At 43.5% G+C, this 14489-nt stretch overlaps 1 protein-coding gene across 1 annotated transcript; it reads left to right on the top strand.

Moving 5' to 3' along the window:
* The first annotated feature begins 6897 nt into the window (after positions 1-6897).
* LOC137352821 (probable G-protein coupled receptor 139) lies at positions 6898-11970 on the top strand. The gene is made up of 2 exons (XM_068018676.1): positions 6898-6964; positions 11063-11970. Exons 1-2 carry the CDS (start codon positions 6898-6900, stop codon positions 11968-11970), a joined length of 975 nt encoding a protein of 324 aa, XP_067874777.1.
* Positions 11971-14489: the final 2519 nt, after the last annotated feature.

The following is a 14489-nucleotide window of genomic DNA, read 5'->3' as shown; positions in this document are numbered from 1 at the left end:
GGATTGAGAGGAGGAGAGATTGCTTTGCTCAAAGGGTTGTGAATCTTGGCAATTCTGTACCCCAGAGGGGTGTTGATGCTCCATCATTGAATTATTTAAGGCTGGGATACATAGATTGTTACTGTAAATGTGGTGTAACCAGTGCTTTGGATAACGGTCAAATAACTACTGGGAGCTCGACGGGGAGGAGCATGTGGCCCGAGTGCTCATAAGGTGGTCGTCGAGGCTCAGGGCCTCAAACCGGACTTGGTCACTGTTCTGCTGTTACGACTGGGAGCATGGAAAGAAGTTCCACTGTGAGCTGGATGGTGACCACGAGGGCCGCGTCAGCCTGGAGGACACGGACATCAAGGAGGCTGTGCAGGATGAAGGCTGATCCGCTCACCAGGGTCGCGACCGCCAACAGACGCCTCCCTCCTCCCCCTCGCACCCCTAACCCCCACGCACCCCTTCCCCACCCACTCCTCCCCTGCACCCCCTTCCCCCTCCCCTCTGTACCGCCTCCCCCGCACCCCTTCACCCTTGCAACTCCTTCCCCACCACCTTCCCCTCGCACCTCCCGCACCCTTTTGCCTTCACAGCCTTCCCCTTGCACCTCCTTCATCCCACCCCCACACATGCACCCCCCTCGCACCCCCACCTCACTTGCACCCTTTTCCCCTACCCCCTCCCCTTTCTTGCACACCTTCCCCCTGGCATCCCCCTCGCATGCCCTCCCCTTGTTCCCCATACCACTTCACCCTCCCGGCATGAAATCGCACAGTTTGCTTGTCAGGGCCCCTGTTAAGGGAAAAGAGCTGACAACCCCATTGTCTTGTGAGCGTCTCTGGAGATACCAATGCTAAGGAAGTAAACCCTAACAGAAAATCGGGAGCAGTACCCATAAGGGGGTTGTGTGTCACCTTTGGCATGTTATTGGCAGTTGCTGCAGCCATACCGGTGCCAAAGGCTCTCTTAATACCATCATAAATCCCTCTGATGTTTCCGGTGTCGGAGGCCAGCTGAATACAACTACATAGGTTTTGCCAGTAGTCATTTGCACAGCACCTGTCTGTTCTTTGTGCAGTGCTTCTGGCTACTTTAAGTGCTACGGATGTTAACTCGCTGGGGGCTTTCTTGTAGTTCAACAGTGCAATGCGCTTAGCGGCTATGACAGGTTCCAGCTCTTCATTATGAGATTGAAACCAGTCTGCATTCTGCTTCTCACGTTGACCATCGGTAGTCATTGTGAGGCATAGATGGCGTCTCTGATGTGGGCTCACTTGGTCTCTGCATTCCCTATAGGAGTGTTTTAAAGGTTTTTTTCAAGTAAATTTAGAAACTTATGTATACACCTGTTGATGAGAAATTCTGTTAGTGTTGATGCGCGGGCGGCACTTCTGCTTGGAGTGATGCAGTTTCTTTGGTTTGAATCTAACTTTGCTGCACACCAGGGAGTGGTCGGTGTCGCAGCCCGCATTGTGGATGCTGCGTGTGATTTGGATACTGTTTATAGAAGCTTGCCTTGTGACGATGAAGTCCAGCTAGTGCCAACGACGTGATCTTGGGTGCCTCCATGAAACCTGGTGACAGGATTTAGAATGAAAGAACGAGTTGGTGATGCAGAGGTTGTGATCGGTACATGACTCAAGCAGTCTCTGTCCATTCTCATCCATCCTTCCTATTCATCAAACCCCTTTCCTATCCTGAGTGGCGTGAAACAGGGCTGTGTTCTCGCACCTATACTGTTTGGGATCTTCATCTCACTGCTGCTCTCACATGCATTCAAGTCTTCAGAAGAAGGAATTTTGCTCCACACAAGATCAGATGGCAAGTTGTTCAACCTTGCCCGTCTAAGAGCAAAGACCAAAGTACAGAAAGTCCTCATCAGGGAACTCCTCTTTGCTGACGATGCTGCATTATCATTTCACCCAGAAGAGTGTCTGCAGAGACTCATCGACAGGATTGCGGCTGCCTGCAACGAATTTGGCCTAACCATCAGCCTCAAGAAAACGAACATCATGGGCAGGACGTCACATATGCTCCATCCTTCAATATCGGCGACCTCGCTCTGGAAGTGGTTCAAGAGTTTACCTACCTCGGCTCAACTATCACCAGTAACCTGTGTCTTGATGCAGAAATCAACAAGCGCATGGGAAAGGCGTCCACTGCTATGTCGAGATTGACCAAGTGAGTGTGAGAAAATAGTGCACTGACACTGAACACAAAAGTCCGAGCGTATCAAGCCTCTGTCCTCAGTACCTTGCTCTACGGCAGCGAGGCCTGGACAACGTATGTCAACCAAGAGAAACGTCTCAATTCCTTCCATCTTCGCTGCCTCTGGAGAATCCTTGGCATCAGGTGGCAGGGCCGTATCTCCAACGTAGAAATCCTCGAGGCAGCCAACATACCCAGCATATACACCCCACTGAGCCAGCAGCACTTGAGATGGCTTGGCCATGTGAGCCGCATGGAAGATGGCAGGATCATTGTACAGCGAGATCGTCAATGGTATCAGACCCACCGGCCGCCCATGTCTCTGCTTTAAAGACATCTGCAAACGCGATATGAAGTACTGTGACATTGAACGCAGGTCGTGGGAGTCAGTTGCCAGTGATCGCCAGAGCTGGTGGACAGCTGTAAAGGCAGGGCGAAAGAGTGGCGACTCGAAGAGACTTAGCAGAAGGCAGGAAAAAAGACAGAAGCGCAAGGAGAGATCCAACTGTGTAACAGCCCCGACAACCAGTTTTATATACAGCGCCTGTGGAAGAGTCTGTCACTCTAGAATTGGCCTTTGTACCCACTCCAGGTGCTGCTTCACAAAGCACTGACCACCTCCAGGCGCTTACCCATTGTGTCGCGAGACAAGGAGGCCAAAGAAGAAGAAAGATAGATCGTTGGTCTGGCAGGGAATCAAGGGGTATGGGAAGTGGGCAGCAAAGTGGAATAAAAGTACAAGGTCAGCCGTGATCGTATTGAATGGCAGAGCAGGCTGGATTTGCCATACAGCACACTTTTGCTCCTATTTATTGCGTTCTTGAGTTCTTGTGCTCTTAGCCACTGTTTCCTAACTCTAGTGCCAGCATTCCTGCCAATTCCTTTAGCTTAGCCTTGGTTAAGTATGTCAAATCACGGAGGAAAACATCCTCTGTCCCCAGAAAGGTCGTAGCAACTGGCAATGGCATTCCGGTAGTGTAAAATTTATTCTAACGCACAAGAAGCTTGCCTTTTCCTTTTCCTCTTTTCAATTATTATTACACCACATAAAATTGCATTAGATAATCCCACACAGCTTCTCCAATTAAATGTTATGATCGAGGTGGAAGGAGTGCACTGTCTGTTCCAGTTCCACTTCTCCACAGGTCACAACATATATTTAAATGTTTATCCAGTTACCAATACGGCCAATTATACACTCTACCCTTTATCGCAGAATAAAATACACCAACTTTTCTTTTAAAATAAACAACAAATTATCAGTTTATTATAAAACAAGACTTATCGAGTAATTAAGCAATGCATTAACACACATTGAAATGTGAATGCTCCCTTTTTAAATACCCCACACACACAACCTCTCACATACACTGAAAACATAAAGGAAATCTCCGTTCAGAGTGCTTTTACCAAAACAAAGTCTCAAAATACTTTGGTCAAATACTTAATAATTTTGGAGGGAAAAAAAAGAGAAGCTTTGGAAGATGTCAATTGTCCCTTTTGGTCTGACGTCCTGGTATATAGAGACGGGTAATAGGATCTTTTCTGGAGCATTTTGTTCTGGAGATGTCAATAAATAGTCCGGTAGACGTTCCAGTAGAAATGTGGCATGGGAATTTCAGTTATCACATGCTGGATGTGCAGGGTCTTCTCAGAGACATAGGGGAAACGAAAAGCTGGGTTTTTCTCGGTTGGCAGGATTATCGCCAAATGCTTTGAAACACGGTACACATCCCAACTGGACTAAAACAATATCTCAGAAGCAAAACCCCAAACAGCAAGTCTGAACCTCTTGACCCGCATACATCCTGACATGTCACTTCTCTGTAAACATCCTCTCCAGGTAAACAAAGTTTCAGTTGTTTCTTGAGATGACGGCATGTGATTTCCATTAAATGTTGTTTTCAAGCAAGACCTCAATTGTCCTTCTAACGAACTCTTTATAAAATAAAGTCCAAGGTCAAAGGAATTAGTTCATGTCCACAATCCTAAAACACGAATCCTCTTTGCTCAAAAAAAATTACAAATAGAAGAACCTTCATAACACAAGTCAGGAGTCTCATGGAATAATCTTCACTTGCCTGGATGAGTGCAGCTCCAATAAACCTCAAGAAGCATGAAAACTTCCAGGTAAAAGCATCCTGTCCATCACCTTCAATGTTCACTCCACCACTCTCGCACTGTGGCAACAAAGGTTACTTTTATAAAGTTTACAGCGGCCAATGCTCCTTTGATAGTACATTCTGAACGGTGACCTGTACCACAAAGAACAAAGAACAAAGAAAATTACAGCACAGGAACAGGCCCTTCGGCCCTCCAAGCCTGCGCCAATCCAGATCCTCTATCTAAACATGTCGCCTATTTTCTAAGGGTCTGTATCTCTTTTCTTACTGCCCATTCATGTATCTGTCTAGATACATCTTAAAAGATGCCATCGTGCCCGCATCTACCACCTCCGCTGGCAACGCGTTCCAGGCACCCACCACCCTCTGTGTAAAGAACTTTCCACGCATATCCCCCCTAAACTTTTCCCCTTTCACTTTGAACTCGTGTCCTCTAGTATTTGAATCCCCCACTCTGGGAAAAAGCCTCTTGCTATCCACCCTGTCGATACCTCTCATGATTTTGTACACCTCAATCAGGTCCCCTCTCAACCTCCGTCTTTCTAATGAAAATAATCCTAATCTACTCAACCTCTCTTCATAGCTAGCGCCCTCCATACCAGGCAACATCCTGGTGAACCTCCTCTGCACCCTCTCCAAAGCATCCACATCCTTTTGGTAATGTGGCGAACAGAGCTGCACGCAGTATTCCAAATGTGGCCGAACCAAAGTCCTATACCACCTAGAAGGTCAAGGGCTGCAGGCGCAAGGGAACACCACCTCTTGTAAATTACAGTCCAAGCCACACACCATCCTGACTTGGAAATACATCACAGTTGCCTCACTGACACTGGGTCAAAACCATGGAAATCTCTCCCTAACAGCACTGTGCGTATAGCAACACCACATGGACTGCTGTAATTTAAAAATGCCCCTCACTAACAACTTCTCAAGGGTAATGAGGGATAAACAGTATATGTTGTTCTTGCTAGTGGTGCTCACATCCGAAGAATGAATAAAACAAGCAAAAAGGGGGAAACTATTTCCAGTGGTTGGTGTGTCCAGGAATAGGGTTTTCAGGAGTGAAGTTAGGAACTAAGTCTACATGTGAAGCATGGTAGAAGTTTAGAACTCTCTTTCTCAAATGAAACTTTTAAAATGCGTTTTTAAATCTTTCATCTATGGGCATTTGTTAACCATCGGTGTCAGGCACATGGGGTAAAAACGAGGGAATGAGTTAGGTCACAGATCAGGCGTAACCGCATTGAATTATGGAATAGGCTTTGGGCATAAATGGTGCACTTCTGACTCCATATTCTGGCGCTCTTTTGCGATGAATTGGTTTGTGTTTCTTTATTTGGTTGAGGAACTGTATTGGTTTGAGGTGCTGTATAAGTTTGAGGGCGGTGTTAGTTTGAGGTCTTTAATAGATTGTGTGTTTTTTTAGTTTGAGTTGCCTTGTTAAATTGAGGATGTAGTAGTTGGAGGTGCTGAATTAATTTCAGATCACACACTGGTTTGAGGTTCTTTATTGGAATAATAGAGTCATGACGGCATAGAAATAAGCCATTCGATCTATCAAATCCATGCCAGCTCTCTGTAGAGTAATCGAGTCAATCCTGTTCTCCCACCGTATCCCCGTATCCCTACACGTTCATTTTCTCGCTATTGCACATCCAATTTCATTTTGAAATTAGTCATTGCTTGTGCTTCCATCACCCACAGAGGCAGCGAGTTCCAGGTCATCAGCACTCTCTGCGATTCCCCCGCCCCTCCCCCCTCCCCACCCCCCAGCCCCACATCCTCCTCCATCTCGTGCCCAAAACCTTATATCTGTGCCCCCTAGCCCTTATAACATCAGCTATTGGGAACAGATTTTTGATCTAACCTAACCAAAACTGTCATTATCGTGTGCACCTCCATAAAATCTGCCCTCTATCTCCTTTGTCCTCAGGAGAACAACCCCACCCTCTCCAACCTAAACTTGTGATAAAAGTTCTGGTAAATCTCCTCTGCACCCTCTCAAGCCCCTCACATCCTCCCCAAAGTGCGGTAATCAGAAATTGGCACAGTTATCCAGTTGTGTCCTGACGAGAGCATTACAAATGTCCAGCAAAACCGCCCTACTTTTGTACTAAATCCTCTATTTATGAAGCCCAAGATTTCATATGCCTTGTTAATTACTCCATCAATAAGTCCTGCCAACTTCAAAGATCTATGCACATGAACTCCATGATATGATTTCATTAAAGAGGATGACTTAACATTCACTTTTCTGTTATAGCATAATTTGAGATGTTGTATTAATTTCATTCTGCAATCGAGAGGCACAAATGTCGCACTGTTGTGGGCAATTAGTTGCCCTCAGTCTGTTCTTTTGTGTTTTCGAATTAAATCTCAGCATTAAATATAGTCTATCACAACAGGGACAGGACTATCTCAATTTGTTTGCTTAAATTTAAAACGATGTTGTAACTTTACTGTCCCTATGGAGATCCAGCAAGGGATAAATTAAAGGTACTGGAAATTTATTGACAGAGACTTTATTTCAGAAAGATTGCCTGTTGCACCAAGGGATAGATCGCTTCTTACAAAAAAAATGCTCGAAACATTCATCATTATTGATAAAATATATTACATGGTCATTGCTGTCATTGGTGTTCCTGGTAAGTACCAATAGCATTTGAAGATATATTAGTCCCTATCGTAGCTGGTCTCCAGTTTTGCTCTGTGACTGATAATGCCTATGACTGTTATATGGGCAGCCAATCAGGGATGACTAGTGGAATGTGCAGAAAGTGGCTGATGACCTTCAATACAGAGAAGTGTGATGTAATTCATTTTGGTAGTAAGAAGATGGAAAGACAATATAGAATAAAGGGTACAACTCTAAAGAGAGTGCAGGAGCAGAGGGACCTGGGTGCATCTGCGCATAAGTCTTTGAAGGTGGAAGGGCAAGCTGACAATGTGGTTAACAAAACATGCAACACCATAGGCTTTATTAATAGGGACAAAGAATCGAAGAGCAAGGACGTTGTGTTAAGTTTGTACACAACACTGACTCAGCCTCAACTGGAGCACTGTGTCCAGTTCTGGGTGCCACATTTCAGGAAAGTTGTGAAGGCATTGGAGAGAGTGCAGAAAGGTTTCACGAGAATGGCTCCAGAGATGAGGAACATCTCTTCCGAATATAGATTGGGGAAGTTGGGGCTATTTTCCTTGGAGAAGAGAAGGCTAGAAGGAGATGTAATAGAAGTATTCAAAATTATGAGGGGTATGGACAGAGCAGCTAGGCAAAAACTGTTCCCGTTCGTAAAAGGATCAGAAATGAGAGGGAATATAATTAAGGTAATTGGAAAAAGAAGACATGAGGAAACACTTTTTCATGCACCGAGTGGTTAGGATGTGGAACATACAGCCTGAAAGTGCAGTGGAGGCAGGTTGAATGAATGCATTGTAAAGGAATGTAGTTGTTACCTTAAAAGGAAGAATGTGCTGTGTTTATGGGGAGAAAGTGGGCGATGGCGTTAAGTAAATACTCATTCGGATAGTTGGTGCAGGCACGATGGGCCTCCCTCTGTGTTGCAAAAATTCTGTGAACCTGTAATTCTGCGATATTGCACTATTCACCTGATTTGACAGTTTAATTCCTGCTTTCACAGAGTACATTGCTTGTCCAGTATCCCTTTGCATTCTCAGGTTTGTACGTATCGAGTTTGGGTTGAGCTAAGAAACAGCAAAGGGCGGCAGACATTCGTGTGAATTCTTTATAGGCCACCAAACAGTAGTGGTAAGGTTGGACACGGCATAAATCAGGAAATTATAGTTGCATGTGACATGGGCAATTTAATAACAATGGGCGTCTTCTAATTGTATAAAGGCTGGATAAACCCAAACAGCACTGCTGCTGTGGAGGATGAATTCCTGGAATGTGTACGAGATGGTCCTGGAACAGTATGTTGAGGAACAAGTGGAGATTGGGCTATTTTAGATTTATTATTATGTAATGAGAAGCTATTGCCAAATAGTGACCACAACATTATAACATTTTACATTACATTTGAAAGAGATATAGTTCATCCTGAAACCCGGGTCTTAAATATGAACAAAGGAAACGATAAAGGTATGAGAGGCAAGTTGGCTATGACAGATTGTGAAAATTGATTAAATAATTTGACAGTAGACAGGCAATGACTATTATTTAAGGAAGTAGTACACGGTTTGCCACAAATATACATTTCTCCAAGACACAAAAAAAAGAACAGGAAAGGTGAATCCACCGTGGCTAACAATAGAAATTGAAGTTTCCATTGTATCAAAGCAAGTGTCTGATAAGGTCGCCATAAAATGTGGTAAACCCGAAGATTGTGAGCAATTTAGAAAGGAACAAAGGAGGACCAAGAGACTGATAAAGGAAGGGAAAAGAGAACAAGCTAGCCAGAAACATTAAGGTGGACTGTAAAAACTTCTTCAGGTATGTGAAAAGGAAAAGATTAGCAAGACAAATGTGGGTTCATTATAGACGTTGAAAGGAAAATTTGTGCTGCGGAATGGGGAAATTGTGGAGAAATTAAACGATTAGTTTGTGTCTGTCTTCAAGGAGAAGGATACAGGAAATGTCCCACAAATACAAGTGAACCAAGGGACTTGTGAAAATGAGAAACTGAGAGAAATTCATATTGAGAAAGAGGTGTACTCGAAAAAATATTTGTATTGAAAGTTAACAAATTCCCTGGACCAAGATGATCTACATCCCAGAGTGTTGAAGGAGACGGCTATAGAGCTAATGGATGTATTAGTGGTTATCTTTTGAAAGTTTATAGATTGTGGAAGGGCTGCTGCAGATGGGAAAGTAGCAAATGTCACCCCGCTACTGAAGCAGCAAGCGACAAAAAAAATGGAGAACTACAAATCTGTTATTTTGGCGTCAGTAACAGGGAAAATGTTTGAATCTATTATAAAGGATGTCATAACTGGACACGTAGCAAATAATGATATGATTGAGCAGAGTCAACATGGATTTATGAAAGGGAAATCATGTTTGACAAACCTGTCGGAGTTTTTAGGAGGTTACTTGTACCATAAAGGAGAACCAGGGGACTTGGTTTATTTGGACTTTCAAAATACTTTTGGGAAGGTCCACACCAGAGGTTAGTGAACAAAATTAGAGCACATGGGATTGGGGAAAATACACTGCTATAGATTGAGAATTGGTTAACAGGAAGAAAGCAAAGAGTATAAATAAACGGGTCATTCTCAGCATTTCAGGCTACTACTAGTACCGCAAGGATCAGTGCTTGGGCCACAGCCATACACAATCGATATAAATGAATTGAATATAGGGAGCACATGCACTATTTCTAAATTGGCTGATGATACGAAACTAGACGGGAATGTAATTTGTGAGGAGGATGCAAAGCGGCTTCAAAGGGACTTGGGCAGGCTATGTGAATGGGCAAGAACATGGCAGATAGAATATAATGTGAATAAATGTGAAGTGATCCACTTTGGTCCAAAACACTGAAAGACAAGTATTTTTTAAATGGTGGGAGATTGGGAAGTGTTGATGTCCAAAGGAACCTGGGTGTCCTTGTTCTTGATTCACTAAAAGCTCGCATACAGGTGCAGCAAACAATTAGGAAGGGAAATGGCATGTTGGATTGGATTGCAGTGGGATTTGAGTTGAGGAGTTAATGTGTCTTGCTGCAATTGTATGGAGATTTGTGAAACCGCACCTGGAGTATTGTGTGCAGCTTCGGTCTCCATCTAAGTAAGGGTATACTTTCCAGAGAGGGAGTACAATGGAGATTCACCAGACTAATCCCAAGGATGGCGAAACTGTCTTATGAGGAGAGATTGCAGAAACTGTGCCTACATTCGCGAGACCTTCAAAGAATGAGTGGTGATCTTTTTGAAACTTGCATAATTCTTACAGGTCGTGACAGGGTAGATGTGGATAGGATTTTCCCCCCAGTTTGTGAACCAGGGGACCCAGTCTCAGAATAAGAGGCAGGACATTTAATACTGAGATGAGGAGGAATTTATTTACTCAGAGGGTGGTAAATCTTCAGAAGTCTCGACCCAAGAGGGTTCTGGAATCTCAATCATTGAGCATGTTCAAGACAGAAATCGACTGATATTTGGATACGAACGACATCAAGGGATATGGGGATCGTGGGGAAAAATGGCTTGGAGGTAGATGATCAGCTATGATCCGTTCGAATGGCGGAGTAGGCTCGATGGGCCGAATGTAAGATTCATGATTCTATTTCCTGTGTTCCTATGTTCCTCCAACCCCACTTCATATAAGGACTTTATTCTCTTCTCCCAGGATCTCCCTTGATTTTTCACTTGTTTTCTCGTGCCACCTGCATTTCAGTGCTTTCAAAATGTCATAATCTCCCTCAGGTCAGCATTTCCCTGAATGACGTTTGTCCTGACCTTCCTTCAGTTGCTAGCATTCCTGAGACTGGTGAAAACCGGCCGACCACAGCTAAACCCGTGACCAGGTAACATCAGAGACTGCTAGCTTCAACAAAATGTTTGAATTGTCAACTCGCCTCCCATGACGTGTTTGACTCCGCCCCTTGTCCCACCTCTGTTAAACATGACAGTGGGTGGGTTGAGATCGGGATTGAGATTTTAAAATGTTAACTATTGACCTCAGCCACCTATTATTGTGTGCTAAAATATAGCCCTGACTGTCCGGGCTCAGACACATGACATTTTATGATCAGTAATTTTCAATTTCCTTTCACTTACAGTTAATTTACTGGCGATTTCGATTCTGTCCCGGGGAAAGTGCGGACTCTCCACTTGCACCACTCGCTATCTGGTGGCCATGGCAACAGCAGATCTATTGGTCATTATCACTGATGTCATATTATATCAGATAAATCTTTATTATTTCCAGCAATCTTTTCTGCACATCACCCCTGTGTGTACTGTTGTCACATTCCTGCTTTGTGTAGCCTCAGACTGTTCTGTGTGGTTCACTGTCACTTTTTCCTCTGATCGATTTGTGGCCATTTGTTGCCAGAAGCTGAAAACAAAATATTGCACGGTAAAAATTGCCACTGTGATTCTAACAACAACCTGCATTCTGTTCTGTTTCAAAAATATACCCATCTACTTTACACGTGAACCTGGCGTGGTCATCGACAATGTACCTTGGTTCTGTAATATAAAGCCAAGCTATTATATTGAGCTCAGATGGGTGGTCTTTGACTGGTTTGATAAGACGTTAACACCATTGTTCCCATTCGCTTTAATTTTGTTGCTCAACGCTCTGACAGTCAGATACATTTTAGTGGCCAGTCAAATCCGTAAGGCACTGAGGAGTGAGAGCAAGGAACAGAAGCACAGTGACCCAGAGATGGAGAGCAGAAGGAGGTCTGTGATTTTACTCTTCACCATATCCGGAAGCTTCATACTTCTGTGGTCACCATATGTTATAAATTTCTTATATTATAGCATTGCGGGAATAGATCCGAAATATTACAACAATTCTTTGCACATCTTTGAAAGAATCGGATATATGCTCCTGAGTTTAAGTTGCTGCACAAACACATTTATTTATGGGGTGACTCAGTCCAAGTTCAGAGAACAGTTCAAGAGTGCAGTAAAATATCCAGTGACATTAATTATTCAATTAATTAATAATAAGAAATAATTAATAATAATAACAGCCCAGCAGCGGGTCCCAGATCTTCTAGTTCATGAATGCAATATTTAGCTCCAGACTTCCATTTGATGTATTACACCAGGACTATCTGGTCCATCTGGAGCCTCAAGCAGGGGTGCAGCAAAGCATTATTTTTGATTGACAGTTGCAACATTTTCTTTTGACTCAGGAACATTAGCCTTCATCTCAACTCTTCTGTAAAGTCTCAATTAAGCTATTTCTTGCAGCAATTTATTTCTGCTTTCACTGAAAGAACTTTGTCAAAAACTGAGTTGCAGTTTAGTGATTTGCATTATATAGAATATGCATCTCATAGGTAGTTTGCTCGACCCAACTCGTCTCTGCTGGTGTCCATGCGGCACAGGACTTTTCTCCCATTTTTGCTGCCTCAGTTCAGCATTTCGGAATATCTTACTATTCCTTTTTCTCTCATGTACTCGTTTACTTTCCCTTCGAAAGCAATTAAGCTATTTGTGTCGAGCACTTTGTGCAAATCCCACATTCTAGCCATTCTGTGAGTAACAATGTTTCACCTTATCTTCTCACTGAATGTATATTGAGGCTACCTTGTTCTTATTTTCTTTCGTTTTGGATTCTACCACAAATGGAATAATTCTCCCCATATCTATCCTTTCAAACAAATTCACAGTTTTAAAGACATCTATCCGTTCGCCTCAAAATCTTCTATCTTTTAAAGAATCTCTCAGTTCTGGCACCAGAAAATAATCATTGAGAACACGAAGCCGTTGTCTCCAGTCTCTGTTGCACATTTGTTCCCGAATATTGAATATATTCTCCCTGGCAATTGTCTGAAGGTAAGCCAGATTCTTTACAAAATTGGTGCCGTATTTGACTGCGAAATGAGGTTCACACCACCTATCGGTACCATCACCAAGACTGCTTACTTCTACCATTGTAATATTGCCTGTGCCCACCCCTATCTCAGCTCATCTGCTGCTCAATCCTACATTAATGCCTTTGATACATCTAAACATGACTATTCCAATGCACTGCTAGCCAGCTTCCCACGTCCACACCTCCATTAATTTGAGCACGTCGAAACCTCTGCGTTCTGTGTCCTAACCCGCACCAAGTCCCATTCGCCATCACTCCTGTGATACATTTCTTCTTCGTGCAGCAAAGTTTAAGTTTTTAAAACAATCACATCCGTGTTCTCAAATTCCTCCTTGGCCTCGTCCCAAGAACTGCTCCCCTGCAGTTCTGCCCTCAAACACATCCCCGAATTTAATATGTCCACCAGAGGTGGCTGCGATTTACTGAAGGCCCTAAATTCTGGAATATTCCCACCCACTGATCCCACAAGAAACCTCATTGCCTTTCTACCCCTCTCTAACTCTCACTCTCCATTTCTAACTCTCTCTCCTTCTTTAAGAATCTATTTAAATCATGTGTTTCATCATCTGTCCTAATATCTGCGTACATGTTTCAGGGTCACATGTAAGTTGGTAATGCTCCTATCAAGTGGCTTGTGATGTTCTACTAAGTTAATGGAGCTATATATCACGACTATGAGCAGTAAAGTAATTTTGGCCTGACTGGAGAACAATACAAGCTTAAGTTAATTTCTACAGCTTTTGAATTTTATACCCCTATAAATAAATCCTAATGCTTTGTTAAAATGTTTAATTGTTTCACTGACCTGTGCTTTTAATGATTTGATCACCTACACCCTTAATCACTTTGATCCTTTGGCCCATTCTGTTCCCTATTTACTAAGGCAAGGGTCATTTCAGATAATACAGAAGAGAATGAGACTATTCTAGCTATTGGGTTGGCAGAGCTATCCAATTAATCCCATTCATTTGCTCATTCCCCTTTCACAAGTGTTTCATGCAGCGTATTTCAGATCAATGTGAATGGAGGAAAAGCTCTCTGCTGGTTGGAGTCATACCTAAAGCAAAGGAAGATGGTTGTGGTTGTTGGAGGTCAATCATCTGAGCTCCAGGATATCACTTCAGGAGTTTCTCAGTGCAGTGTCCTAGGCCCAACCATCTTCAGCTGCTTCATCAATGACCTTCGTTCAATCATAAGGTCAGAATTGGAGATGTTCGCTGATACTTGCACAATGTTCAGCATCATTCGTGACTCCTCAGATACTGAAGCAGTCCGTGTAGAAATGCAGCAGGACCTGGACGATATCCATGTTTGAGCTGATAAGTGGCAAGAACCATTCGCGCCAGGCAAGTGCCAGGCAATGACAATCTCGAACAAGAGAGAATCTAACCATCTCCCCTTGACATTCAATGGCATTGCCATCGCTCAATCCCCCACTTTCAACATCCTAGGGGCTACCATTGACCAGAAACTGAACTGGAGTAGCCAAATAAATACCGTGGCTACAAGAGCAGGTCAGAGGCTAGGAATCCTGTGGCGACTAATTCACCTCCTGACTCCCCAAATACTGTCCACCATCTACAAGGCGCAAGTCAGGAGTGTGATGGAATACTCTCCGCTTGCATGGATGAGTGAAGCTCCGGCAATACTCA

Source organism: Heterodontus francisci, chromosome 39 (genome assembly GCF_036365525.1).
Source record: "Heterodontus francisci isolate sHetFra1 chromosome 39, sHetFra1.hap1, whole genome shotgun sequence".
Taxonomy (NCBI): domain Eukaryota; kingdom Metazoa; phylum Chordata; class Chondrichthyes; order Heterodontiformes; family Heterodontidae; genus Heterodontus; species Heterodontus francisci.
This window is presented reverse-complemented; position numbering and strand designations above follow the sequence as displayed.